The sequence below is a fragment of the Vanellus vanellus genome (genome assembly GCF_965231255.1).
Source record: "Vanellus vanellus genome assembly, chromosome: 4".
In the NCBI taxonomy this organism is placed as follows: domain Eukaryota; kingdom Metazoa; phylum Chordata; class Aves; order Charadriiformes; family Charadriidae; genus Vanellus; species Vanellus vanellus.
The window spans coordinates 19,629,335-19,657,305 of record NC_138909.1 but is presented as its reverse complement, the minus strand read 5'-3'; the positions used below and the strand labels follow the sequence as shown (position 1 = coordinate 19,657,305).

The window sequence follows — 27,971 nt, the reverse complement described above, 5'->3', positions numbered from 1 at the left end:
TTCTTGTCGGCACTTCTTCATGTGTGATTATTGTCCTGCTGGTTATTCGCAATAGAAATGTTTATAGACCATCAATACATCGAGCCATTCAGACAATTTATTGCACTTTGTCGTTTTAAAGGAAGGTGCCATCAACATCGAGGCTTTCCTCCATCTCTTCTTTTTCAAGGCAGCAAAGCGCTACCCTACAAACACCATTCAAAGTTTTTCCAGTGTAACCAGATCCATTCCACCTTAACTTATTTTCCCTTGCAGGTGCTTTGTATCCAACGATTCAACAAGTCAGACTGTTTCTGAGGCTTCAAAAGTGCAAAAAAGTTCAAGGTACTTAACCACCTGGAGCACCAGTTAAGGCGTATTTGTTTCCAGTCTCAGCCACTGTAAACCCTGTCTAGTGTAGCGTACCAGTTCAGTCATGCTACTGTTCAGTGCCAGAGCGCACGTCGCTGTGCCGAGTTCAGCAAAAAACTCTGGAAAAAGGGTAGGGAGAGAGAAAACATGTGGTTGGTTTCACGTAACAGGCATGTCTGACAGGCAAGGGGGCAGCAAGGAGCGACAACAGCAGCACACTGTCAGCCGGCAAGTCCCATTAAACGCATTAATGCAAAGAGCTCAGCAACATTAGAAGGCTGGGAAGCATACCAAGCACACGAGGCAGGGCACATGAGAGGAAAACGTACTCACACACACCTGCATACACTGAACTGCCTCCCCAACCGCTGGGTTTAAAGGGACGTCGAGACTCCATGGTAGGTGGGCAAAAGTTTGGGTCTTCACACATGTGCTGTGTGCTTCCCCCAGATTTTAAACAGGCCAAATTCGAGTGTCTTTCTGAGCAATGCCCAGAAGCACACACAGCTGTCGTTGGACTGGTCCCTCTCCTTCATCCATCCTCAAACGTCGAAGGCATCATGATTTCTCAATTGAGCAGGTTTAAAAATTTGGATAGCTTGGCAGGCTATACAGCTCTGATTTGAGTTGCTTACAGCTGGGCACATCAGGCAGATTTAACAGAGTCCTATCCTGCCACCAAATTCAGGCACCGTGCTCCTCCTCCGGCACAGGCAGAAAATGGATCTTGCAGCATATCTGAACCTGCCGGGAGGTGCTGGCAGGCTAAATGCCCTGCTCTGCGCTGGCAATCATCTCGGCAGGTGACAGTGAGTTACAGGAAATTATCACACCTTTCCAAGACATTGCTGCGTGACCTGCCTTCCAGCAACACGGGCTCACCCCAGTCCCTCCAGCCTCAATCGTCTTGCCAGATACCGTTTGAGAACCTGGCCATTCTCAGCTCTACTTTTTTACACACAAAGATTGAACCTGGAGGCTGAAAATTTCTGCTTGGCTGTGCAAGGAACTCTTCAGAAGCAGAGAAGACAACGCTTTCCTTCTAATACTTTCCAATTCAGAAGCAGAAAACGCATTTCCCCTGATTTTCCTTCTTTTGTTTACAAAATGGGTACCCATTCCCTTCATGGGGAACAGAAGAGCTGCAAGCAGAGACGAGGAGTCCAAACTCCCTGCCTGAGCAAACAGAAGTCAATCTGATCTGTGACCACAGCACCACGTGAAAGGAGAGTGACTTTACATGCACACATGCAACCTCTGCTCGTCATTGCTGTGGAACATCAGAGGCCAGAAGGCAACGTGTTACAGCCTCATGATCTGAATTACGCACTGCTCTGAAGTGAGGAGCTGGGTCCTGCACTGGAAGCACCTAGTTTTGGACCCGCCAGAAAGCACTTCAGCACAAGTGCCTTGGACATCAGTTATAACTAACTGCTTTCCACTAACTTCTCCATTTAAGGGAACTTGATAGCTGAAGGCCACTGCTCTTTCTTCTTCTTCTTAAGCCCTATGAATTGCATAAAAGAATCAAGGATGTGGCCTTTTCAATAGTTTTAGGTACTCACTCTCTGTACCTCTTAGAACCTGTACATTACACCAAATATCAACAAATATCAGAACTGGAACTCCTCCACCGTCCTGAACAGGGACAGCAAATGCAAAGCCTACAGGAGTATTTACTGTTCTCCTGCACAGATCCACTCCCTTGAGAGTATTTACTGCAACACAGAGCAGGTTTTGAATTTACTCTTGATTGATGAAAGATTGTGCTCAGGCTGTCCCCCCTACAGGTCTTCCTCCATGACTCATTCCTCTGGCTTACCAGCAGTATCCACTGAGCCTTCTGTGTGACAGTCTTTTATCAGCCTTTTGAGGACATAATCCAAAATACTACACATGAATTGCTGCTGCGAGCACAGATTTGCTCAGAAGACAGCCAACAACTGGAGCTACTTTATTCAAAGGTGACTTGCAAAGCCTTTTGAATTTCAGTAACTGCCTCATTAGCATGAGTACTTTTACAGCCTTCCAACAATTCAGCCAGGCGCATCATGGTTACTTTCTTTTGCAAGTTTGCCAACAGACCGTGGCAATACGTCCCTTTGCCCACAGTAGCTCACAAAACTTTGTGTTTGATGAAAAATGACACTGCAAATGCCACGTGGGATGGCACGTTATAGAACTGCACCCACTCTAGGGCTTTTGCTTACTCACCACTGCTTGTACCACAGGACAATACAACTTTTTTATTAACAAAACTGTAAAATAAAAAAAGTAGCAGCAATTTTAGGAAATGCTACCGGCAAATACTGGTCACGTGCCCAGCAAGGACTCCAATTCAAGTGCTGCTCAGATCCTCTGTTAGAGAAGCCAGTTTCACCGTTTTCAAGACAAAAATACCTGGAAGTTTGACAAACAAACTAAAACACAATGCTACAGGCCAAAAAGCTGTTTTTATAGAAAGTGAACCGACTCAGAAAAGCTCTGCGCCCCAAAGGGAAAAACAAACAGCAAAAAACCCCTTACGCTTCTTGTGTTACCATGAAGCAAGTTGGCTGGTTTCCTGCATTTGATACCCTCATCCCTTAGCTCTTAGACGTTTGAGGATGCCAAGACAACCTTTTAATTGGAACACTCCTCAATATATCACCATCAAGTATCTCTGCCAATAACCTGCCAATATGCCATAGCTGTCTATTTCAACATATTTAATGCTTTGATCTTTAGGTATGGTGTTTGCTCCGTTGAGTGTTAGGATTTAAGCGAGAACATACACATAACCACAACATACAAGACAGAAAAGCCAGAAGGCAAAAACTTACCCTTATTCTTCCTGGCCAGTGCATCAGCCTGTTCCCAAATATCATACGCATAGAGGATACAGGAAGTGATGTTGACATAGGAAGAGGCGATGCTTGGGATATTATAGGGGACAGTGATTGAAGAGCCAATGCTGTTGCCACTGCAGTTGCTAGCATTCGATCCCGGCTGAGAACTCACAGAACCGGCAGGAGAGGACATTGGAGAAAGAGCAGAAGGCATGCCTGTGCTTCTGCAGGAGAAAGAAACACCATTGTGAACATTTAACTTCAGAGTTAAAAGCCTTGCCACGAGACTATCTTATGCCAGGAGCTATCCGCTATCATCCAGGCCTGCAGTATGGAGCGGAGGATTGAAAACTGAGATGTGTTCAGCAACATAACAAGTAATTGTCCTTCAAGTGCAAGGCCAAGTTTTTTGAAGTGATTTGCAACTCTAAGGACTCCTCTTGACAAAAGAAAATGCAGAACCAGACATCAGAAAGGGCCATCCATACCTTCCAAAATCTACACCTATTTGTGGAAGCCTTCACCAGATTATCTGAGTGTTTTCTTTCTAACGACTTCCATTTCAGGCATGCTGAAGCTCACCACTTATAGAGGCTGGAGCTTTCTGACAGCTAGTCAAAGCAGCCAGGTCAGCCTACCCACACTTATTTATAGATGTAGGGAAGTTACATGCAGTCAGCTGCCCGCCTTCCAGACACAGGCTGGCTTCGTCACATCACTTCACCCCCACCACTTCTACCAACTTAACTTTTAGTACCTGGTATGAAAGGGCTTCCACCACTGCTCTTGGGAGACCATTTACTTCCCAATAAACTATATTGTGCAAGGCAGCAGAAAAATAACTGGAATTTCAGCATTGATATTAAAGACCAAACAACCCTCTCTCAGCTGCAGAGTTTAAAAGGGACAGACGTGGAACCAGGTAGCTATCTGCCAAATGCAATTACCACAGCACACAGAAAAACTCTTTCTTACTCATTGTCGTAAAAACACAGGCCCAGTCTGCAGGGCATCAGGTGAAACACTGTTATGTGACAGCTTGCCCTTTGCTTTTGCTGCCACAGACACAGCAACGCTGCTGTAGATACATAGAAAGGACAAAACGCTCAATAACTCAGAAAATTAGTTTCTTTTTCTTAATTGGTGACTAAGCTAAAGAGACAAATATTGAAGTATCACCTCAAAGTTATGCTACCCCAGGACGAAGGCATAATCATACTGGACAGTGGCCAGGGAGATGGGGATGCTATCCCATTAAGTCTCAAGGGATCTCTAACAGAAAAAAGATGACAACAGGGGCTTTGAAACAGCATAGTGACGATACCTTCCTTGCTCTGATCTGCTTATCTGGTGGAGAACTGCTCTTCTTGATATGCTGTAACTCTGGACCTCATAACACAAAAACAACCCCTTTCCAACGAGAAAAGACAGGAAAGAGAGAGAAGAAAAATACTCATGCCCCCTAACAGTGTGATTTCAGGTGGCAAGAAAGAGCGAGAGGTGAGGCGCTCTCAAATGCAGTTAGCAACTCAAATATTCCGGCTACTGTTTTCACTCACACCCTTACAGACACATTACAACATATGTATTTTTAAATCTTACCTTGCAACACATGGAGAAGGTGCTTGTGTTACTCTGGAAGAACTCTGCAGTAAGGAACAGAACTCTTGTCAGTTTTGGGCTATTCGGCCAACATCAGTAACTGCCGCAGCCATTCAGCTGGCAGATTGGTAATATCTGTGCCCTACCTTAAAGTGGTCATTCAGGATCCTGGAATACTTGATTGCAGTGTCTTTTTTGTAACGAAACATTGCCATGTGCAGAATGGACTGGCAGCGCATGCTGTGAACAGAAACACACCCAAGCGTCAGTGTTCATGCTCGCTGCTGCCTGCTCAGCAGTCATCAGCCTTGTGGGACAGAGGCAGGCACACATCAGCCGTACTGCAAAGTCAAGAAAGCTCAGAATTTCTCCTCCTCCTGCTCATCTTAAAAAAGGACCCTGTGAAAAAATCACAAGGCGAAAAAAAAACACAAAACAAAACAAGGGCGGGCCATGTCTGGTGTTATATTCAAACAGGTGCCCGACCTCTTATAGGTGCAACAGGCCCGTTAAACCCCTGTCCAGAAGTGCCTCAGCTATGTTCAGTGACAGCTTCAGTTACATGGCTCAAACATGGGCAGCCAAATTGCATTCTTTCACCTTAGGTGAAAGCCTTTGTGTGCTCTCAGGTTACCAGCAGATCAAATTTTAGAGCCTGTGCCTTCCACATGTGGTCCCTTGTGATAATGTGGCTCACTTTAGAGATGTTCCAGTTCATTCTGGTTTTTATTCTGGGGGTTTTTTCCCTTGTGGAACTCTGATTCCCATTTAACTCATTCCTTTGCCCCTGAAAGTAGTGGGTCTTTCACTCTATCGAGTCTAAACACAGAATAGGAAGGCAGAGAAAAACAGTTACAAACCAAAACACGGCAAAGATTTTTTCATGTGAAGATGCTGAGGAGTCCGTAAAGGATTTCAATGTCATGATGAATCTAAGGAAACAAAAAAAAACAGAATCTTGTCAGCCATCAGTGCTCTGAAGTCCTGCTGTTTCTGAAAAAACAGTGCATGCCGTTATCTCTAACATCAGTCCAAAAGTCATGAAACCTAAACCTGCCTTGACTTCTTAAGTCCTGGCACTGAGTGCTTTGTATGATCTTGAGCAGAGTACTGTCTCAGAATGCGTTGTTTTCCACGCAGCACGAACAGATGTGACCCCTTATGCGACCCACTCTCCTCTTACAGTGATTACACGCTAACTTACAGGCCTGGGACCCAGAAGAGGTGCCCCTACTACTGAAGGTGAAATATTAATTCAATTGTTTCTGGACAAGACAGACATCTTAGTCGAAATGTTTCTTTTGGCTAACAACAAACAAGCAAGTCTCCTTTATGAAAATAAAGCAACAACAGCATCTTGGAAATACAGTCCATCAAGACCACAAAGCAAACAATGTAATTTAAAAAGTTTGAAGTCTACCACAAAAAAAAAAAAAAACAAACCTGACAGCTGTTTCAGCTCTAAGGCAAGAAGTCAAATCAGCTCTCAAAAACACTCATATAACCTGTAATTTCGGTATGAATAACCGATACCTGCCTCTTTTCTACCCAATACATGGTTGCTTGGGTTGTGCTGCTTGTATACGTCATATTATCTACGTGCATCTACAATGGTTGTGAAACTAAATGGGGAAGGTTGCTAAAAGAAACCTCAATAAAGTGTACTAGTAGAAAGACACATGGGAGAAACCAGCAAAGTCTGCCTTCAATCAAGCTACAAGACCTTTGGGACACAAACTGTTCTTCCACATGCTATATCTTTGCTTTGCTTTTTTTTAATTTAAATACTACTGAGCTCACATGCAAAAGCAACTTCAGACCTGTATGAAGTAAAAACTCCTTCATGGCCTTGATTGTCATAACCAGCATCCTCTGGTGTACCTCAGCTGCAAGGCTCAAATGCTGAGGAGGACACGGTGCCTACTTCTTCTGATAAGCAATGCTGAAGCACTTCAAAGGATTTGCCTCTGATGCCTCCGGATGGTCTTTCTCGTGCTTGTACAGCAACCTGAACTCTGCTCCATGGTGGGAATCCAAACTGGCCACAGTTGCAAACAAGCAATGCAACTAACCCTTCCCCTCCAAACACGCTGCCTAACCATTGCACTTTGAAAACCGCTTACTTGATGAGATCTATGGTGCCGCTGAATAGGCTGTGAGCTGATTTTGGTGCTGATGCATCTGATTCCAAGGCAATCCCATATTCAATGAAGGAGAGGGCAGCATCTAGGTACTGAAAGGCCCTTCCAGTCTTGTCGGTCTATTGGGAAGAAAATTCTCATTTTTAGACTAAGACAAAAACTACTTCTCTCAAGTGTACCTGATTTCCTTTTTTTCTCCCTAGTTAGGCAGGATTTCAAGAAAGAAAAAGATGCAAGTCGGGCCTCCAGGAGATAATTAAAGGGTTCTCAGCAGTAGCCCTAATGTGGGCCCAGTCATCAGCTTTGTGTGCTCTGGCTATTTGTATCTCTTCCTCTTGCTCAATGTTTTCCTCCAGTAATTCACCATCTTCACTTTTCTTGGATATTATTTTCTGGTCTTGGAGGCCTGCCTCATGAGAGGCAGATGAGGCTTTTCCTCTGCAGTATTCCCCCACTTCGTTTTCACAAGTAAATGACAATTAGCAAATGTACATTATCTGACTGAGCCATAATTAACAATAAAAAAAAGCGCTCATTCATACACACTGTTAAACTGCACACAGTGGAGAAAGTCAGTCACATTCCACAAAGGGCACTTCCAAGTCTTGTTCACCAGCAACACAATTACTGTCAGGATCCTGATGTTTCAGAGTAAACTGTCTTAAAACTAACTGTTCCTTGTATTTTCCGAGGACTTCGTGATAGCTCTGCAAAGCAAACAGGCCTGCTAACCTCAGGCAATGTCAATTCCAAATCCCGTTCTCCAGGCATATTCCCTAGATGTCTTTACAACAGAGGGAAATGTCTGAACATTTGGCAAATAAAGACAGCCTCCCCACATATAACTTGAACGTACTCCGAGTATGGAAGTAATGTTAGCGAGCGAATCTTATTCACATGCACACAGGTATTTGGTCCGAATGCAAGAGATGGTTAACATTTTAGCACAGGGCCAGGACTTACCATTGCATCAGCTTTGTGCTTCAGCCTCTTGGCCTCTTCTATGTAGTATTCTGTCGGATGCTGTCTGAATTGGGGACAGAGAGTGGAAAAACAGAAAGCAGAGAAAAAGGGGGGGATAATTATCAATTTTACTTTCAGATCTATAGGATGCTATGAGTCCAAACATCGTGTTTTGGTAAGCCTGTTACAGTCTTATCAAACACACCTTACAATTATGATAATCACTAAATGAATGTTGTCTGCCTGTTCAGAAATACGCAGCAGCTGAACGCACAGATAAAGTTAATTGATTTCTTAAAAAATGTATGTTAGAATGACATTGAAAACTTACATTTTGAAATAAAAATCCACCAGAAGTTAGGTTACTATGAGGCCAAGTTTACTTCTTTGCTCCCATGGAAAGACAGTAGTTGTGTGATCTCCTGCCGTTCCTCAAGTACAATACCACAAACACATTCTGATTGAAACATACAGTAAACTCTGCAGTACCACACTGTCATCTTGGACCAAGAGAGCTTGCATTCGAGCTATTTGCTTACAAGACATACGGTCACCAAGGCTTCTACAGGTCTTGGGTCTCAATCATGACACACATTTCTGTGCACTGGGATAATCTATTCACCGTGCAAATGGCACACAGCCACCTGTACACTAACGAGTGAGTCATGCCCTCTCAAGATAAAGTCAGCTGCCTGCCCAGCACCTTGTCACAGAGGAATTTGCCGCTTGCCAAGAAACACATAAATCAAAACCCATCACTTGTTGGCAGGCATGAGACACCTCTCAGAGTTAAAAAGTACCTAATTTCCAGAGTAGCTTCCCTCAAGCCAAGAACTGTTGTAATGAGACCTTTGCTTTGTGGGGGGTGGAGTAAGTCCCAGGCATGAGAAGACAGTACAGGGCAGGTCTCAGACATCTCTTCCTCTCTCTTTCCTCCCAAAAGAAGGGCTCATTAGGAAGCAGAAGCCAGGGCGGCTGCAGGGCCAGGCTTGCCTGGTGTCTTCAGAAAGTACAGACAAGGGGTGTAAAACAACAACTTACTCTTCAAAGTTGAGTTGAGGTCTCCTTGACTTGGAGGTACCATTCGTCAAAGAAGGCACTGGGAAAGGATTTGTGACATCCCCTACAGATCCCTGAAAAACAGAGCAGAGATAAAGCTGGTTAGAGAGGTACATCTAAATCAATTCCAAAGCCTGGCTTTCCTAAATTTCAAGAGAAAAGATTTAGTTGTCCCAGGCACAGTTTACTCTCCAGGTTCTCACCATCTTCTTACCTTCTTCCCCAGCACCCCATCCAATAACAGAAATAGAAACTTGGCTTCTTACCTGACTGCTGGTAAGGCTTAATACCACTCAAACTTTTCCCAAGCATTGAGAAATTAAGTCACAGGTTTGCTTGCACAATGGCTAAGACAGCATAGAATCATAGAATCATAGAATCAGTGAGGTTGGAAGGGACCTTTAAGATCATCAAGTCCAACCATTAACCTACCCTGATAAAAACACCACCACTCCTAAACCATGTCCCTAAGCACCTCATCTACCCTTTTCTTAAACACCTCCAGGGATGGTGAATCCACCACCTCTTTGGGCAGCTTATTCCAATGTTTAATAACCCTTTCAGTGAAAAAATGCTTCCTAATATCCAATCTAAACCTGCCCTGACATAACTTGAACCCATTTCCTCTTGTCCTATCACTTGTCGCCAGGGAGAAGAGGTCAGCTCCCATCTCTCTAAAACCTCCTTTCAGGTAGTTGTAGAGGGTGATAAGGTCTCCCCTCAGCCTCCTCTTCTCCAGGCTAAACAACCCCAGATCCCTCAGTCGTTCCTCATAAGGTTTGTCCTCCAGACCCTTCACCAGCTTTGTAGCCCTTCTCTGGACACGCTCCAACACCTCAATGTCCTTCTTGTAGTGAGGGGCCCAAAACTGAACACAGTACTCGAGGTGAGGCCTCACCAGTGCCGAGTACAGGGGGATGATTACTTCCCTAGTCCGGCTCACCACACTATTCCTGATGCAGGCCAGGATGGTGTTGGCCTTCTTGGCTGCCTGGGCACACTGCTGGCTCATGCTCAGCCGGTTGTCCACCAACACCCCCAGGTCCTTTTCTGCCAGGCAGCTTTCGAGCCACTCCGCCCCCAGTCTGTAGCGCTGCATGGGGTTGTTGTGACCCAAGTGCAGGACCCGACACTTGGCCTTGTTGAACCTCATACCATTGGCCTCAGCCCATCTGTCCAGCCTGTCCAGATCCCTCTGCAGAGCCAATCTACCCTCAAGCAGATCAACACGCCCCCCCAGTTTAGTGTCGTCTGCGAACTTACTCAGGGTGCATTCGATCCCCTCATCCAGATCGTTGATAAAGATATTAAAGAGAACGGGCCCCAGCACCGATCCCTGGGGGACACCACTCGTCACTGGACACCAACCGGATTTAACTCCATTTACCACCACTCTCTGGACACGGCCATCCAGCCAGTTTTTTACCCAGCGAAGAGTATACCTGTCCAGGCCATGAGCAGCCAGTTTCTCCAGGAGAATGCTATGGGAAACGGTGTCAAAAGCCTTGCAAAAATCCAGGTAGATAACATCCACAGCTTTTCCCTCGTCCACCAAGTGGGTCACCTTGTCATAGAAGGAGATCAGGTTTGACAGGCATGACCTGCCTTTCACAAAGCCATGCTGACTGGGCCTGATCACCCTGTTCTCTTGCATGTGCCGTGTGATGGCACTGAGAATGATCTGCTCCATGACCTTCCCAGGCACCGATGTCAGACTGACTGGCCTGTAGTTCCCTGGATCCTCCTTCCGGCCCTTCTTATGCATGGGCGTCACATTTGCCAACCTCCAGTCAGCTGGGACCTCCCCGGTTATCCAGGACTGTTCATAAATGATGCACAGTGGGCCGGTGAGCACTTCCGCCAGCTCCCTCAGCACCCTTGGATGGATCCCATCCGGCCCCATAGATTTGTGCACCTCCAGGTGCTGAAGCAGGTCCCTCACCATTTCCCTTTGGACTACAGGGGCTTCACTCTGCTCCCCATCCCTGTATTCTAGCTCAGGGGTCGGGGAATTCAAGGAACAACTGGTCCTACTGCTGAAGACTGAGGCAAAGACGGCATTAAGTACCTCAGCCTTTTCCTCATCCTTGGTTACTACGTTACCAGCCCCATCTACTAGAGGACAGATATTATCCTTGGTCCTCTTTTTATCGCTAATATATTTATAGAAACTTTTTTTGTTGTCCTTGACAACAGAAGCCAGGTTTAGCTCTAGCTGAGCTTTGGCCCTTCTGATTTTTTCCCTACATCGCTTTACTACCTCTTTGTAATCCTCCTGGGTGGCCTGCCCTTCCTTCCAAAGGCCGTATATCCTCTTTTTTTCCCTAAGCTGCAACACTAGCTCCCTGCTTAGCCAGGCCGGTCTTTTTCCCCGACGGCTTGTCTTACGGCACACGGGGACAGCCTGCTCCTGCGCCTTAGGACTTCCGTCTTGAAAGACATCCAGGCTTCCTGGGCTCCTTTGCCCTGGAGGACTGCCTCCCAGGGGACTTTGTCAACCAGGCTCCTGAAGAGCCCAAAGTCCTCTTTCCAGAAGTCCAAGGTGGCAGTTCTGCTGACCCCCTTCCTTGCTTCTCCCAGAATTGAGAACTCTATCATTTCATGGTCACTGTTGCCAAGACGGCCTCCGACCATCACACCCCCCACAAGACCTTCCCTGTTTACAAACAACAGATCCAGCAGGGCACCTTCCCTAGTTGGCTCTTTCACTAGTTGTGTTAAGAAGTTATCCCCAGTACCTTCCAGGAACTTTCTAGACTGTTCCCTCCCTGCTGTATTGTATTCCCAGCAGATGTCCGGCAAATTGAAGTCTCCCACGAGGACTAGAGCTCGCGATCTTGAGACTTCTCCCAGCCGTTTATAGAATATTTCATCAGCCTCCTCATCCTGGTTGGGCGGTCTATAACAGACTCCTACTACAATATCTGCCTTGTTAGCCTTCCCTCTGATCCTTACCCATAAACACTCAATCTCATTATCACCATCATTTAGTTCAAGACATTCATAACACTCCCTGACATACAGGGCCACCCCCCCGCCTCTCCTCGCTTGCCTATCCTTCCTGAAGAGTCTATAGCCATCCATGGCAGCACTATAGCTATGCGAGTCATCCCACCATGTTTCTGTGATGGCAACTACATCGTAATTACCCTGGTGTACAATGGCTTCCAGCTCCTCCTGTTTGTTGCCCATGCTACGTGCATTAGTGTATAAGCACTTCAGCTGGGCTATTGGTCCTTTCTCCTTTTTACTGGAGGGAGCTGAAGTTCTGCCATCCCCAGACATCTTCCTAAGGAGCCCGGTTACGCCCCCTGTCTTTTCCAAGTCTAGTGCCAGCACCCCACTTTCAGGCTTTTTGCTAGCAACCTTGGATCTATCCCCATCCCCCTTCAAACCTAGTTTAAAGCCCTGTCAACGAGCCCCGCCAACTCCTGCCCTAAGACCCTTTTCCCCCTCTGAGACAGGCTTTTTCCATCTGCTGCCAGAAGGCCTGGTGTCCTGAAAAGCAGCCCATGATCAAAGAACCCAAAATCCTGCCGACGACACCAGTCTCTGAGCCAGGCATTGATCAGCTGATATTTCCTGTTAATCTTCCCATCCATCTGTGCAATTGTTGGGATAGAAGCAAACACTACTTGTGCTCCTGATCCCCTAACTAGCCGTCCCAGGGCCCTGAAGTCTCTCTTCATCGCCCTCAGGCTCCTTCCTAGAATTTCATCATTACCTAACTGAAAGATCAATAAAGGGTAGTAGTCAGTAGGCCTGACTAGGCTAGGGAGTTTCCTCCGGATAGCCTTAACTCTGGCCCCAGGAAGACAGCAGACCTCCCTACAGATTGGGTCCGGTCTACATATGGGACCATCCACTCCCTTCAGAATCGAGTCCCCTACTACAAGGACCCGTCTTTCTTTCCTAAATGATGATGTCGTTATATGAGGTGTAATCTGTCTTGGCTTCAGTGGCAACTCAATGTTTGGCAAGCCACAGTTATTGTCATCCTCCTCTTCCCTTTCAAGAACATCGTATCTGTTCTGTAACAGCACCTGGGATGGCGTGGGGGTAACCTGGGAGGCACGCCTGCCACGACGAGTGGGGACTTGTTGCCACTGGCCCCTGTCTTCTGAATCTCCACATTCAGACACAATGCTAGAGGGTGTGGGGTTCATTGTATGCGGAGCTCGGTCTCCCTGGGGTGCTTCTCTCAGGGAAGACAGAGTGTGACTCCAGTTATCTATCTCCTGTTCACTTTCCCTTAGACTTCTTAAGCGGCTTACCTCCTCACGGAGCTCCATCACTAGCTGAAGGAGTTCCTCTACTTGGGCACACCGCCCACAGGCCTGCTCACCGTCACTATTCAACACCGGCGCAAGAGAAGGGCACTCCCTACAGCCCGACCCCTGGGTGGCAGCATGTTGCCACGCTAGCTCTGTCTGGGTGGCCACCTCAGAGCTGCTCGGTGTAGAGCTCAGGAAAGCCATGGTTTTCTGCCGAGTTCTTACCATGACGTTCTGGCCGGGTAAAGAGTTTTTTAGTAACTTACCGTCAGAAGAGCTGCGCCCTGTTTGCCCACTCTCACCTCGGTGACGCCCGGGGTGACGCCCACCAGCTGCCCGCGCGGCCGCTGCGCTCCTGAGCAGCCCGTTTAGAACTGCCGCGGGTGACGCTGGCTCCGCCCCTGCCGCGTCAGCAGCCCGCCCCCGAGCTGCCGGCTCCGGCACCAGCACGCGCCAGCCGCTTTTCCCGGCTACAAGAGCCCTCAGAAGAGCCCTTTGCCAGCCCGATCCGCCGCCATCCCCTTCCCCAGTGAGGCCTGACCTTCACTGGAGCTGATCTCCTCGGCGACTGACCGAGTTTGACCGACTGACCACATTTTTCATGGCCACTAGCCAAGGCAGGAATGGGTAATATCCATTCACACTTATTCCAGCTTAACCACACAGCAACTGTTGATTCTCTGTTACTCACTCCATTATCAGGAAAAAGCAAGCAGTTAGAAGCCAGCTAATACAGTGTGCAGAATCTGGCCTAACACACACAACAACAGACTAGACCACACACCCCCAGCCACCAGAAAACAGGAATATAATTGAATTTTCTAATAAAAAAATGCAAAGATCCAGCTGCAAGGATCATTAATAATTTTGTAAGCAAGCCACAAAACCTTATATCCAAGCTGCAGCCAAAACCACAGGTTGCTTGTTTCTTACTTTGAAGCAATCCACTCCTTTCTGTAAACACACTTATTTTTACGCCAATATTGTACTTGCAGTCGCCTACAGTCAGAAACGGTTACTACCATAAACATGATTCTCTTGCCTTGGGTTTTTACACGGTCATCCCTTTACACCATTGTTCACTGGTGAAATGAAAACAGCTGATGGAAAGTCAGCAGAGAAGTTACAATGCAGGCTTTCGGGCTAGCAACATATGGTCCCAGACAGCCATTAAAGGAGCAAAATTGCTTCAAAGAGCTTTCTTTGGTGGCTCATTTATCTTCCTTCCTTTTTAATATCCTCAGAGCATATTTCTAAAGACAATCACACAGCACTCATGAGTTGCAGGAAACATCCCACCAGTTATAATGGATACCTACTTCGATGCCCTTTGGCAATTCAGTGTGATTTCTCTCCACTTTCTTGTGCTTGGAGAACAAAGGATCCTTGTGGTCGCTCTTGTTCCTGGCAGTGTTATCCATGGCAGGCAGCTCACCAGTCTCACTTCTGGGTCTCTTCTGGGCCATCTTGGTTGACTTTGGTGGAGGATGTGCAGGAGACATGGGTGGCAGAGGTGGTGGTAGCAGGAGATCTCTCTTCTGGTTTTCAAGTAAAGCTTTTGGTGCTCTGGAGATGGGAAGCGAATTCAGCAATTGGGATGAATATGGTGTACATATAACGTAACTAAGTTTTTTAAAAAAAAACTACTTCATGTACCAATTCTGTTTAAATTTCTCTGGAAGTATAAGAGGACTTGTTAACATAAAGAATCAAACAAAAGCAAAATGAAACTTCAGGGATTTCATTGTGCATTAGATACCACATCCTCAGCTGCCAACACCACACAAGAAAGTTTCTTTTCAAGTAGGAGTAAGATTTGTCCTTGGAGTAAGGACTTGCAACCAGAATATCAGGATGTTGCAAAAAAGGCATCCCTCCAACACAGCCTCTTTTCACTGAAAATGGGAGAGGGGTAATAACAGCAACTAAAATCCCTGGGACAAATCACACAACAAGGCAAATGAATTGCAGCACTGACTCTCTCTCCCCATTATGCTAGAAGATATCTTCTATGGTCAGAAATACTCACCCTGACACTTGATCCTGTATATGCTTTGACCGAGTTTAACTGAGTTGTTCCTTTAAGACTTGCCAGCTCACCCACACAACACTTATAAAGTTGAGAGGATTCAGGTGAGAGAGACTTAAAATGCTGTGCTTTATAATGGCAGAGGCTATCACATTTAATAACACGGTGGCATATCAGTTTTGTGATCATCCGGAGTTAGGATTACCAGGGAACTCTGGCAGCTTTAAGCAGCACCAGATAGCTCTAAACCTTGTTTCTCTACTGCTCACTTACATCGTTTTTATCCAGCTTCTCAAAGTTTCCAGGAAAACACCGAACAGTGGATCCCAACTCATGGATTGCAACATCAGAAGAGCAGGAAATTAAGTTAAACCCAGTGAGAAGACCGAAGCATGACATTGCACATCTTGCTTCATTCTGCTGTGCACAGGACAGTCCTCTCCTGCCTTCCACAACCCACTTTTCCCATGGTACAGTCCCTACTCGCTGCACACATGCTCCCCAGCTTCCCTACCTTGGTACAGCTCTCTCCCCAAAAACGCATCCTTATCCTTCCCACTCTGCAAGCCAGAACACGGCTAAAAGGGGTGCTCATTTTCACTGAGCAAAAGGGAGGAGTGAACCCCAGAATTAAAGCCCTTCTGTATCCCTTCATACAACTAAATGTTAGCCCCAAAGTCTCAGTGCTTTAAGAGCACGTCAATGTTTTCTCTGCAGAAAAGCAGTTTAGTCGTATTGTCAGGACACAAACCTCAACGCTACATACCAATCCAATACCTCCAATTCAAGCAACAAGCAAGCAGGAATTGATCGCAGTGCCCCGTGACTGATGCATGAGCCTCCCCTCTCAGGGACACTGCCCATTTGAAGACATGCTCCTAGAAGCATTAGCTCTAGCAAAGAGCTAGCCAAAATGCTGGCAGTACACTGGTATGCAAATTATGGGTTAAGTTTCAGGAGACGTACCAGAAGCACTGCAAATGCTATGCTGAATAAATGAGAAATTCCTGGCCATGAAGGCCATCTGAAATTCCACAGTTTCATGATTCAAAAGGCATGCTGGCTGTGTGTCCATTAGGTCACATACAAAAAAGACAAAGACAACGAGATGATTTTAGTGGAAAAGGGAAAGGCTCCCTACCCTTACTCACCTATACATACAACTCTGTTTTCTGGATTGGGCTTTGTGCGTTTCACCCATATACAAATTTGGGCCAGTCACTGCAAAAAGCTTATTGGCACTGCATCATGTTGGTTTAGTTAGAGAAAGGGGGAGCTGCACACCTATGTGCTTCTGAAGCATCCCAGTTTAGCAGCCTCACACGGCAGCAAGGGAAGAAACCAGAGTTCTGCAATATCCATCACATCCACCTCTGTGTTGTCAAGCTGGGAGAAGACAGGTCCCACCTAGCACAGACACCGTGTGCACCAGCAGCCAGCCGATAAGTACAATTCAAAGCCTGTCACTGGTGACAGCAAAAGCAGCTGAGGGAGCAGACAGTATCAGCATTGACACATGACTTTTTTCTTTCATCAGAACCTGTCCAATTAAGAAAACAGCAACAATCACCAAGTCGAAATTTATGGACATTCAGTTACACTTAGCAGAATATCCTTTCCCAAGAGGCTGCCAGAACTGTCTCTGCTCAGTCATGGGAACGAGAGTCATGACTTCAGGGCTACACTTTCAGCTATTTCACCTGTTTGCGGCAAGAATCTGATCAAGCAACTCAACTTGTCTGCACCTCGGTTTCTCTGTGTGCAAAACGCGTTCACCTCATCTTCTCACCTTACAAAGGCTAAGAGCTTTAAATGCATGTGAAGTACCACGAATCTGACAAAAAGCTTTCTGCTGCTTCTCATGCAGTGAGAGCACAAACTTCCCCAAAATAAGTATGACAGCAGAACCCAGAATGAGGAAGACATGGGCAAAGAAAAAGAAGTTCGTAGTATCATAGAATGGGTTGGGTCGGAAAGGACTTTTAAGGATCATTTAGTCCAACTCCCTTTTTAAAACCATTTTAAGGCTAATTCCATTTCTCATGAAAGCAGAAATAACTGATGCTTGAACTCTTAAGTCTTACTCACCTAGAATCACAGAATAGTTTGGGTTGAAAGGGACCTTTAAAGGTCATCTAGTCGACACTTTCCCCCTCTCCCCCCGGCAGGGACATCTTCAACCAGAGACATCTTCAACCATCTTCAACCTCTTGCCATCCCCTGAAACCCCTAAACTATCATGCAGAACAAGCACATGCTACTCCCCACAGAACAGCTGCCACCTCCCAGATCATCTAGGGCAATCATCTGCTGACAGATTACCACCATGGTAGTTTGCAGAAGGGAAAACGACTCCTGCAGCCCGCAGGCAGGCAGTCTACCACACTGTTTGTAACTCAAGCAATGTAAAATTCTTTTGCACTGATTTGTTTCCTGCATCTGGTCTGAAAGACAGCAGTGCAAATGGTTGCCTACCAGCTTAGAAGGAAAAGCAGCATGGGCATAACTGGCAACTAAACTTCTTGCAGCATAAACAGATTTTTTGAGCTATGCGTAATACATGGATCAGAGCATGCAGCAACATAAGCTGCAGGATGGACAAGTTCATGTTTAAAATAGTAAAGTCTTCATTCCCATCTCAACTGTAGGAAATCAAGGCAAATGCAACAACATTCAACGCTTTTGCAGCACTGTAAACCAAGTATGGGAAGACAACAAGCCACTGAAACATCAGCTTATGCTTGAATGATTAGAACCATAATCCTCAGCGCTAAGAAGACAGAGGAAGATAGATAAGTGACACCCAACCTTCACATCTGCAACAAATAAAAAGGTGAATAAATTATATTCCCATAGCTACATGTTTGGTTCCCGGATGTAAAGACAAATCTGCAGCAGATCAAGTTTCAGAAGACACATTAAGTTATAAGCAAACTCACAAGCATAAGCACAGGAGATACAGTTCCTCGCCTTAACCTTTTTGAGAAAGACTCAGCTTTATGCATCTTTTTGCCATCCCACCACTGTATACTCACTTCAATTTATGGGAGTCTTTGTTAGCTGAAGACTGCAATGGTTTTGTTTCTTTTTCTGATTTCATTTTCTTCCTATCAATCTCCTTCTCCACTTCCCTCTAACAGGAAGAAAGGAAAAAAAAAAGAAAAAAAAAGAAAATCACTCAGGTTTTGAATGTGCAGGTAAAGTACAGACGAACACATCTAAGTTTGACTGATTCTGGTTAAAAAAAAAAAGAAAATATAAGATACTGGAACTGACAAAGTGGAAACCCAGAGCACAGCGGATATAGATTTCCGGCTCACTGACAAGTATCCTAAAATGACATTATCTACTTTTGCTTGGATAGATTAATTATTTTGTAGTTGCAGGGATGGAAACGCAAAACCTCTTGTTGCCAACAGTAATCAAAATTAAGGCACATCCATTGCTGAAAAATAGCATTTCATCTGTTCTGGATGGTTGTGTGTTTTTTTTTCTCCTACTCAGTATGAATTGTACAGAAATGTATTCAGATTCCTCCTGGCAAAGTCATGAACTGCAAGCAATTGTGTTTTGTGATAGGCCTTATGAAAGGGAAGGAAAAAACTGCATTCACAGGAGAGTTCGATCACTCAGATTTCCAAGATGCACAGGGGCTTTTGGTTTTAACAACAAGAATCTGATACCAGAAGAACAGGAACCATTAAGGCAGAGAGGTAATAAATAATACTTTTAAATTGCACTCGATAGATCTTAACAATACAAAGCATCCTCATCTGCTTACCTGAATCAAAAACTTCAGAATAATTTGCTACAAGCCAAGAAAATGTAAAAGAAACTACACTGATAAGTCAGCGTTACCCATAGTGCGCCTGGTGGCAGCCAAAAGCATTGCAGGACTTTCTGTCTCTCTCTCTCGAGTACATCCAGGTTTACGTCACTGTGGTGGTGCTCAGTGGGTTATGCTCAGCACAGAGTCTACCTCTGGCAGCGTGCTCAGGGCAAGCCTCAAGCACCTAGATCACGTCCTTAAACTGTTTCCCAGGTTGAGCTCCACAGTGCCGCAAAAGATGTCTGACAGCTGCACCTGACCAAACTGGCTGTGATGAAGCCTGAGCCTCCAAGGACACTGATGCATGCTGATATAATACAGATGTTGAGTCTCTTAGGAGGGTTTTCCTGCAATCAGATACTCAGGCTGCAAGGGAAGACACGTCTAGTATCAAATAGCTCCTCTCTTGGCTCTTTGAGACAACAGAAGCAGCAACAGATTTACTGCCTGTTCACCTTTCTCTTGCTGCTCTGCAGGAGGGGGACTGCCGGGGTCTCTCAAGTTTCTTCACCATTTTCCTGCTCTTCCCCACAACTATGGGAAGCTCAGAAAATGACAAGACTAAAGGAAACCCACGTGGGAACCAAGGTAATTCACCCACACATGCTAAGCCACCTGCTCTGTGAGGAGGACCAAAAAGTTACACAGGCACTGAAACGTCCACAGTGAATACCCATTCACCTTAACACCTGCAGCCAACTCTCTGTGCAGCTGAACCAGCTGGCTGGAAGTATATCCACAGTCCCCTTTGGCAGTTAGCTTTCAAAAACACTCATGAGCTGCTACCATCGCAGTTAAATAAAGGTCTGTCTTGGAATTCAGGGGAAAGCAACTATTATAGCTGAAGGACTCTACAAATCCCCTTAGTGGATACACGCATCTTTTAAGCATTAGCATTGCTGCTAGCACCACAGCAGCTCCAGGAAAACCAAAGACATTTTCTACATATTTATCCAAGCGCTGAGATCCAAAGCAGGGTTTAGTGATGGTTGTTACTATCAGTGAACCTGGTTCAGTCAAAAGTCTGCATTTATGGAAAAGTAAAAGGCACGGGGCTGCTGCCATCACCCCTAGTAATAACACAGTTTACATCTGCAGAATTCAGTCCTCTTTGCATAAGCAAGCCTTCACAACTGTTTCATGGAAATAAATAATTCCACACAGGAAAAGACTACGCTACTCAGACTGTGGTTGCGTGACTAAAGGCAGCAGAAGGTGCATACATGGACAAAACCAAAAACCACAGACCAGGGTGGCCTGGGTCAATTGTCCCTGTGGGCACCCCCACAAACTGCAGGCAAGGTGCTCTCCCACAACAGACACTCAATGGGTAGCACAGATGACTCCACAGTCTGGAAGGTGCTTCAGATACTATGCTGCTTTTCAAGGAGTTGCAGGGGGAGGGGGAACTGCAGCCCTACAAAGCTCTGCTTGGGCTGAAAGCAGAGAAACCCACAAATGCTCCCAGCAGGCTGGCCAGCTGCATGCTGTGACACAGCCTGCTGCCCAAAGGTCCTCTCTGACATAGGAGGGCTGAGGTTTTGGTGTCTGAGAAAATTAGTATTTCAAGAAAACACAGAAAAAAATGTTTTAAACCACCAAAGCATTTGTTAGACAGCTTACAAGGCTTTTCATTTGCTCAGCAGGGGATTTGTGATCAACAAGAAACATCTGTGGAAAGTTTTGGTACGCATTCCCTTTAGAAGTTTGATAGCACCTTTATAGGAGGAGCATAATGGGTCCACTCCCAACCTATGAAGCAGAAATGAACTCTCCGCACGGGTTTTTCAAACACCACCTTGGCCCTTGTACAAACCCACCTCCCCCTCCACCCCTCACCTTCCTCTTTTGAGGAAGACAAGTCTGCCTGAGCGAGGGCTCCTCGGTGCGCACAGGAGACTTCTGGCAGTTGTGTTTGGTTGGAAGATGAGTGTCCTGAGGAGCCCTGGCTGCTCGGCCGGAGCTTTTGTGATGAGGCTCCCTCGGCTCAGCGTGCTGGTGGGAAGAATTGCTGCTGATGCCATCGCCCTGCTCCTGGCCCTCCTCACATCCATCCCCATGGGCGATTTCGCTGAGACTTTTGGTTGGCACTGCTGGTGGGTTCACCTTGGTCAGCCAGTTGTTGAGCTGCCACTTATTAGAAGTTGGTGGGTCAGGCTGCAGACAAAAAGAGAAAAGAAGGATGCAACACTGATGCCTTTATGGGCTATTTCCATCCTAGCACTGCTTATCAGAACCCAGTAAAATTTCCTCCTTATTGTTAAAAAAGGCGTGAAAGTGAAAGACCATGAGACAGTGAGGATGCTCTAGTATGTGCACATGAACACTTACTTCAGGAACACAGACCTCGTTTTTGCACAGGATCAAATATGTTGCACAGCACTCCTGGTTCTCTGCTAGCCCTACCTGTCATCCAGTAAGAGAGTAGTCTACATGAAAGCTTCATCTTGGTTTGCCACTAACCAACATTGTTGCAAAATCAGACAACGTCTAAAAAAAGCAGCAATTGTAAAAACGGTTTAGGTGCTGTCCTCACAATGCTTTTGGAAAGTTATTTGCACACAGCAAAACGGACAAGGGGCTGTGCCAGCTATCACATCTCATTGAAGTTTGACAGGTAGGCTGTCAGGCTCCTGTGGTTTAACCAAAAGAAAACCATTTACCATAAGAAATTGTATGGCTACCGCATCAAGTCCAGCCTCTTCTGAGTCCTCTGCCTACACAACTTAACACTTGCTTCCCTCTGGGTCAAGCAAGGCATGAGCAATGACCAAGGTCTGAAGGCCTCTGGAGTCACAGTTTAGGGCTGGGCTGGCCACTAAATGAATGACAGATGTTTTCTATTAACCCCTCTCCCTTCCCAGAAGAGAGAAAGGAGAGAGGATAAGGGAGAAAGACTTACGGCTTGAAAAAAAACCCTAAACCAGCTTTAATGAAATATTAACAATAAAAAGAAAATATAATAATATTAATAAGAAAATAATGAAATATATACAAATATATATAAACCCAATATCGAGCTCCCAGGATGACAATCACGTCACCAGCCAGCACTGGGGAAATCCCAGACTGGACTCAGCAGCAGACAGGAACTGGGTGCAGGAACACACAGATCAGGATCAAAGGCAGAACAGACAGAGTCCTCCTCCGACTCCAGCCACTGAAGAAAAGGGAACTTGAGCCCTTGCTCCCTCAGCTTTATAATGAGCATGAGGCAGATGGGATGGAATACCCCGCTGGTCAGTTTTGGGTCATCTGTCCTGTCCGCTCCTGCCCACTCTTCTGCTTCCAACTCGGTACATAACAAAGTTAGCTAACCCTGGTTGATACAGAGATAAGTATAAGCAAAAGCCTCTCGGCATACTATTCCTTGGTACTAACTATAAGCATCAGACTTTTTGATTGCCAGAAGCAGACACTGTCTGAAAAACATACCATTAATTTCAGAGAGTGCATTCAGTTAGACCAGACTAAACTGAAAAGGAAAATTATTGAAAAGGAACATTAGTTTTGTTCTATCTCAAACCAGGACACACGGTCAGATAACGTAATGTGGTCGCTACAAGCCCTGCTTAACCTAACAGGAGTCTGACAAATTACGAGAAAAAGACCAGAGAGATGATCAGAGGGCTGGAGCACCTCTCCTATGAAGACAGGCTGAGAGAGGTGAGGTTGTTCAGCCTGGAGAAAAGAAAGCTCTGGGGAGACCTTATAGCAGCCTTTCAGTATCTAAAGGGGGCCTACAAGAAAGACGGGGAGGAACTTTTTAGGAGGGCATGTAGCGATAGGATGAAGGGGAATGGCTTTAAACTGGAAGAAGTTAGATTTAGATTAGATATTAGGAATAAAGTTTTCACTTTGAGGGTGGAAGGCACTGGAACAGGTTGCCCAGATAAGTCGTGGAAGCTGCATCCCTGGAGGTGTTCAAGGCCAGGGTGGATGGGGCTTTGAGCAACCTGGTCTAGTGGGAGGTGTCCCTGCCTATGGCAGGTGGATTGGAACTAGATGATCTTCAAGGTCCCTTCCAACCTAAGCCATTCTATGATTCTATGAAAAGCAAACCCAACTAACCCTAAAAAAAGACAACAGAAACTGCAAAGCAGGAGCATTATTCTCTGGGGCCTGTTCTGAAAACACCACGTATGGGTCAGCATCACTTAAATGTGTAGCTCATTATTTGGGCACCATCATGGCACAGTTACACTCCTGCCCTTACCGATTCTCCCCAGTCACAACTCTCCCTTCTCAGAAGTCCCACAACTCTTCCCCAAAAAGAGAAAGCCTGAAAGGTTTTCCAAGACTAATGAATCCCTTCTACCACAATTTTCTTCTCTATCCAGACTCAACTCACTGTAGAACATGTGGATAAACAAAACATGTCTTCAACTGTGTTTCAGAGAGTCAATCTAGAAACCTGGTTTAAAAACCAGTTTGGTTTTACCGTGGGGTCGTAAGAAAAATTAAACCACAAATTCCATTATAGTTTTCAGACAACACAAATCAGCTTTGTTTTCATTAGAATTTTAACTCATTAGCCACCAAAGAGCATTTTTTTAATTTAAACACTATACAAACGTGGCCAAAATACTTAGCAAACTTCAGTTCATAATGTAGGTAGCTAGCAGACAGTGGCATACTCTGATCCTTTTCTAGCACCTTCTACCATTGGTTACCTTGTTTGTGATCTACACCATCATACGGGCTTTCCTTAGGTTTTCCAAACACAAAGAATAGTAAGAGACTTCAAAAAAAAAAAAAAAAAAAAAAGGAGGAACTATTGCCTATAGGTCTTCAAGTCTGTGCTTTTGCATGTGAAGAACTGACTATAAACAAATGGGCCATGTGCAATAATTTGCTCCTTGAGCACCATGGATGAACAGTTTGCTGAATAAAAAAGGATAAGATGGTCAATGGCAAATAGCTAGGATTTCACTAGAGCGAGAAGGATCTTGCAATCCAGTATTTTCAAAACAAAGCAGGCAGGATTGGGTAAAAGAGTAGAAGTATAATATGTTTCCTTCCAAAGACAACCGCATTGCAGAAGGCAAACTCCGTAACTGAACTGCTGGAAGGTGAAGTGTATTAGATATGAGAAGAAAAGCTATGCCTTCTCAAAACTTGTTTTCTGCACATAAAATTCTCCCTTTCATGTGCTTCTAAAGCAAAAGAAAGGAAAGCTAGGGCTAGGGGAGGGAGGAGAAATAAATTACAAGGTTTCTGGGCTTTGTGAAAGTACCTCAAAACCGTCAGCAACTTAATTTACACCAGCTGTGGTTCATAAGATATAACCATGCAGTTCCCACTGGCCTGAGAATGTTCGGCAAGCTGGAGGAACTGTTTGAAACCATGGGACATGAGCACTTCTCCAGCAGATTTTTAAAAAATGCACGGTCTCCATTATGAAACTTTACGGCACCAAGTTCTGTTTGTCTGCTTTTCCCAATAAAAGCCTCAGAAATGCCAGTGAAGCACTATCTGAGGCAAATTAAACAGTAGGAAGTCTAAGCATATTCCAGCCCTTCCTGCAGGTCTGATCACTTCAGCTGCGATCTGGGAGAAGCTGAATCTGTCATTCACGCACAGGAGCTGCAGGGAGGCAGCGGCTCTTCTTCACATATCAGGAAATTGGTCTCACCCTCAACCAGCCCACAGCCTCAGCACTCAGAAAACCTGCATGGGCAGAGGTGCACCCCAAACATCCCAGACAAGCCGTGCTTCTCATCTGTGCCTTACTTGTGTCTCCCCAGCGATGACACTAATTCCTCCAGGAGTGCTAGACAACGATGCCAAAGTAGAAGGGGGAACACTTCAAGGTTAGGCACGTAAAAGTCTAATTATGCTGTTACTAAGGATTATTTAATTGACAAACTCTAGAAGGGAAGCAAAGGGCAAAAAAGTCTGATGATGAAGCAAAGATGTCAAGGGGACACATGAATGATGACGTTATTTCAGGTCTCCTGTCCTGACTGCATTCAGGCAGCAGAGAGTCTGAAGCAAGAGGCTGTATTAAGCAGCCTCTACATTTTATTTTAATATTCACCTCAGGCGCTGACGCTCTCGCAGGGTCGTTTGCTTCACTGTCACTGGAGGTGCTCTCTGAGGTGGTCTCCGAGTCTGAAGAGCTGTCTGAGTCACTGGTGCTCCCTGACTCCGAGCTGCTGGAATGTGCTGATGCCACACTCTTGGGCTGGGACTGTAGGGCACTGCTAGACCACCATGAGCTAACATTAGAAAGCAGCATGGGCGAAGGTTACTTATTATATTGACACGGCAAGATTCAAAAGTAAAACTGAAACCCCATGTTTTGGCAGTGAGCGGAGATGGGAGAAGGCCAAAGGAATACATTGCCATACCCAAAAGATAAAGCACCGGAATAAAAAACCTCTGGAAATAATAAAACCTTCAACTCCAACCCAGTCAGACAAATACATAAGCAGGACATCACTGCTACACTATGAAGCAGCATTTAGCCAACCAAAGTTTAAAAAACAACTGAAACTGACAAGTGCTTTTCTGACAGCCCCAACCCTCAAAAGAAAAACTTCCAATAAAGGCTAACAAGATGGAAACACACATTCCAGGATGGTTTCTCTTTTTTGTATTCTCCCCTTCACCTTTTCACTTCATCTGTGTTACTTGGTCAAGGTGCTGTAACTGTTTCGTTAACAGCCATGTCAAGCAGCGGCTTTTTTTCAACACCCTCCCCTACTCAAAAGTGTTTTCCTCCAGCACTGACAATGGGAATGAATAGAAGTGAGGGAGAGCCACGACTTTGATGCACAGCTTCTTTTTGCTTTGAAATGGGCTTACAAAATCAAAATGTTGGGTTTATTATTATTTTTTTTACTTTGAAAACTGTTTCCCATATCAGCATCAACACGTTTGTATTACTTGGAGGCAAGCTCCTTGCTGATCCAGACTGATCTCAAGAGAACACTCTATTTCAAGAGCTTGCAGAGACGCAGAAATCATGCCAAGAATCGGCATGCCCTTCTGCATGTCTGACTTTGTCGACCATTACCCTGTGCTTGAAGAATACAGATATCAAGCCAAAAATGTCTGTCAGTGCTCTCCTGTAGGAAAAATTCTGGGCTTCTCCACCTTTCTTCCTCTAATGCTGGCATGTGGCTGTTGAGTCTACCTTGAATATTGCTTCTGACTAACAATACATGGCAGGAGCTGCTTACAATCAGCTGCCTTATCAGGGAGCTGAAACAGCCTCAATGAGTCTACTTAACCGTTTCCTGTTCTTCACTCACTTGGCTGTTTTGGGCCTCCTTCCAAACTAAAACTGGATTCACATCCATCACTACTACAACTGAAAATCCCATTAGCTCCGGCGTGATCTACATACACAGTGGTGGACGGGAAGAGGAGAAAAAAAAGAGAACAGCTGGGGAAATAAAATTATGGTTCACAGGCAAAATCCAGCATGACTGGATTACTCAGTTCCAATTGGAGCTTTCTGTAAAACCCCCCACAAGCCAATTTTCAAAAGCAGCTTCAGGCAGCTAGAAACAAAAGCCTGTGTCTACAAGAGAAACCAGGAACCCTTACCTATCTACCCCATATACAAAAAGTAGTTTTGGTTTTCCTCCTTATTTGGTCTAGCTAGTAGTTTGGGAACAAACCTGTACCTTGGAGGAGCAAGTGAAGAAGGTGGCTTTTCAACAACCTGTTTTGTTCACAAAAACAAAGAGGAGAGGGGGAGGAAAGGTTAGCGTAAGGAACTCGGAGCAACGCAACAAGTTGTGGTGATTTAAAGGGATGTCTGTGTGCCTAGTGTATAAAACATCTAAAACTGACTTGGTCGTCACCACTCTCTTCACTATCACTGAGCTGCAGGTCGTCCTGGAGCATTCTGAAAGACAACCAGAAGATAAATATCAGCCAAGGCAGACACATTTTCAAGCAGCAGACACTGAAAAAGACTTGGTTTGCACTTGCCAAAACAAACCAACCTCCCACATCCTTTTTGAACATTTGGCATGCTCAATCTGCTAAACCCTCTCACTACCCGAATGAATGATAAAACGACAACACACAACCTCAACGTTTTACTGTGCTTTCCAGTCGATCTCAGGAGCTGCGCAATTGGAGGTCAGTGTCATCGGCTGCCATCTACAGGCAACTGAGACAAAGTTCTACGAGGGCAGTGCTCCTCAACAACGGTTACCTAGCACACTAACACAGAGAAGAAAAGTTACCTAGGCACTAAGACCGCAAGGTGGCGTGGAAGAAATCTATCTGCTCCTTGTACAGCAAGAAATTAGCACGCTATTAGCCTCCACTGGCTCCCCAAGGGGCAGAAAGCATCGTCTTTGCACCAGAAACTGTGCGTGTTCACACTCTGAGGGCCTGTGAATATTTCTTCTGTCACAGGAGTTCTCTTTTTGCTGCTGAAGTTTCCTATCGCACATACATAAGTAAATGCCAAGGTCAAGCCTTTCTCCTATTTCTTCTCTACACAATGAACTTCACACTTGTGCACATCTCAGCAGTAACCATAACATTGAGCAGTTCAGATACTCAAAGTGGTTTACAAGTTGGGAGGCACAAACTCTTTTTTACTATTGCTAGAGTAGAGAGCAGGCTGCCCGCAAATGTTTCCAAAAAGCCTAATTTAGTCCTCTACCTGCAGGTGCTAACTACTGCTGGCAATTTCAATGCATTACCGAGGTCCTTAAAAGGCTGGAAGGGAAGGATTTGTGGGGAGGGACCCAAAGTTCTCCCAAACTGTTATCCCCCACTTTGGCAATCATGCAGGCACCCCCAAAAGGAGTTGGAAAGCAGACAGGCAAAACTCTTGTTATTCAAGTGTACGGTGGTTCAAATCTTGAAACTAGCTGGAGACTGACTCCTCAACCCAGAGAGTTACACAAGTGTCCAAAAACT

General features: G+C 45.4%; 1 protein-coding gene across 1 annotated transcript; it reads right to left on the bottom strand.

The window, feature by feature from the left end:
- Positions 1-105: 105 nt before the first annotated feature.
- Positions 106-27,002, bottom strand: LOC309671263 (AF4/FMR2 family member 1-like). The gene is made up of 14 exons (XM_082482469.1): positions 26,883-27,002; positions 26,714-26,751; positions 25,117-25,279; positions 20,943-21,233; positions 18,283-18,353; positions 14,538-14,784; positions 8,927-9,018; positions 7,886-7,949; positions 6,905-7,041; positions 5,642-5,713; positions 4,928-5,021; positions 4,782-4,825; positions 3,174-3,403; positions 106-470 (listed from the first exon to the last, which is right to left on the bottom strand). The coding sequence occupies exons 1-14, from the start codon at positions 26,979-26,981 to the stop codon at positions 349-351; spliced, it is 1,764 nt and encodes a 587-aa protein (XP_082338595.1). The 5' UTR covers positions 26,982-27,002; the 3' UTR covers positions 106-348.
- Between the last annotated feature and the right edge of the window lie 969 nt (positions 27,003-27,971).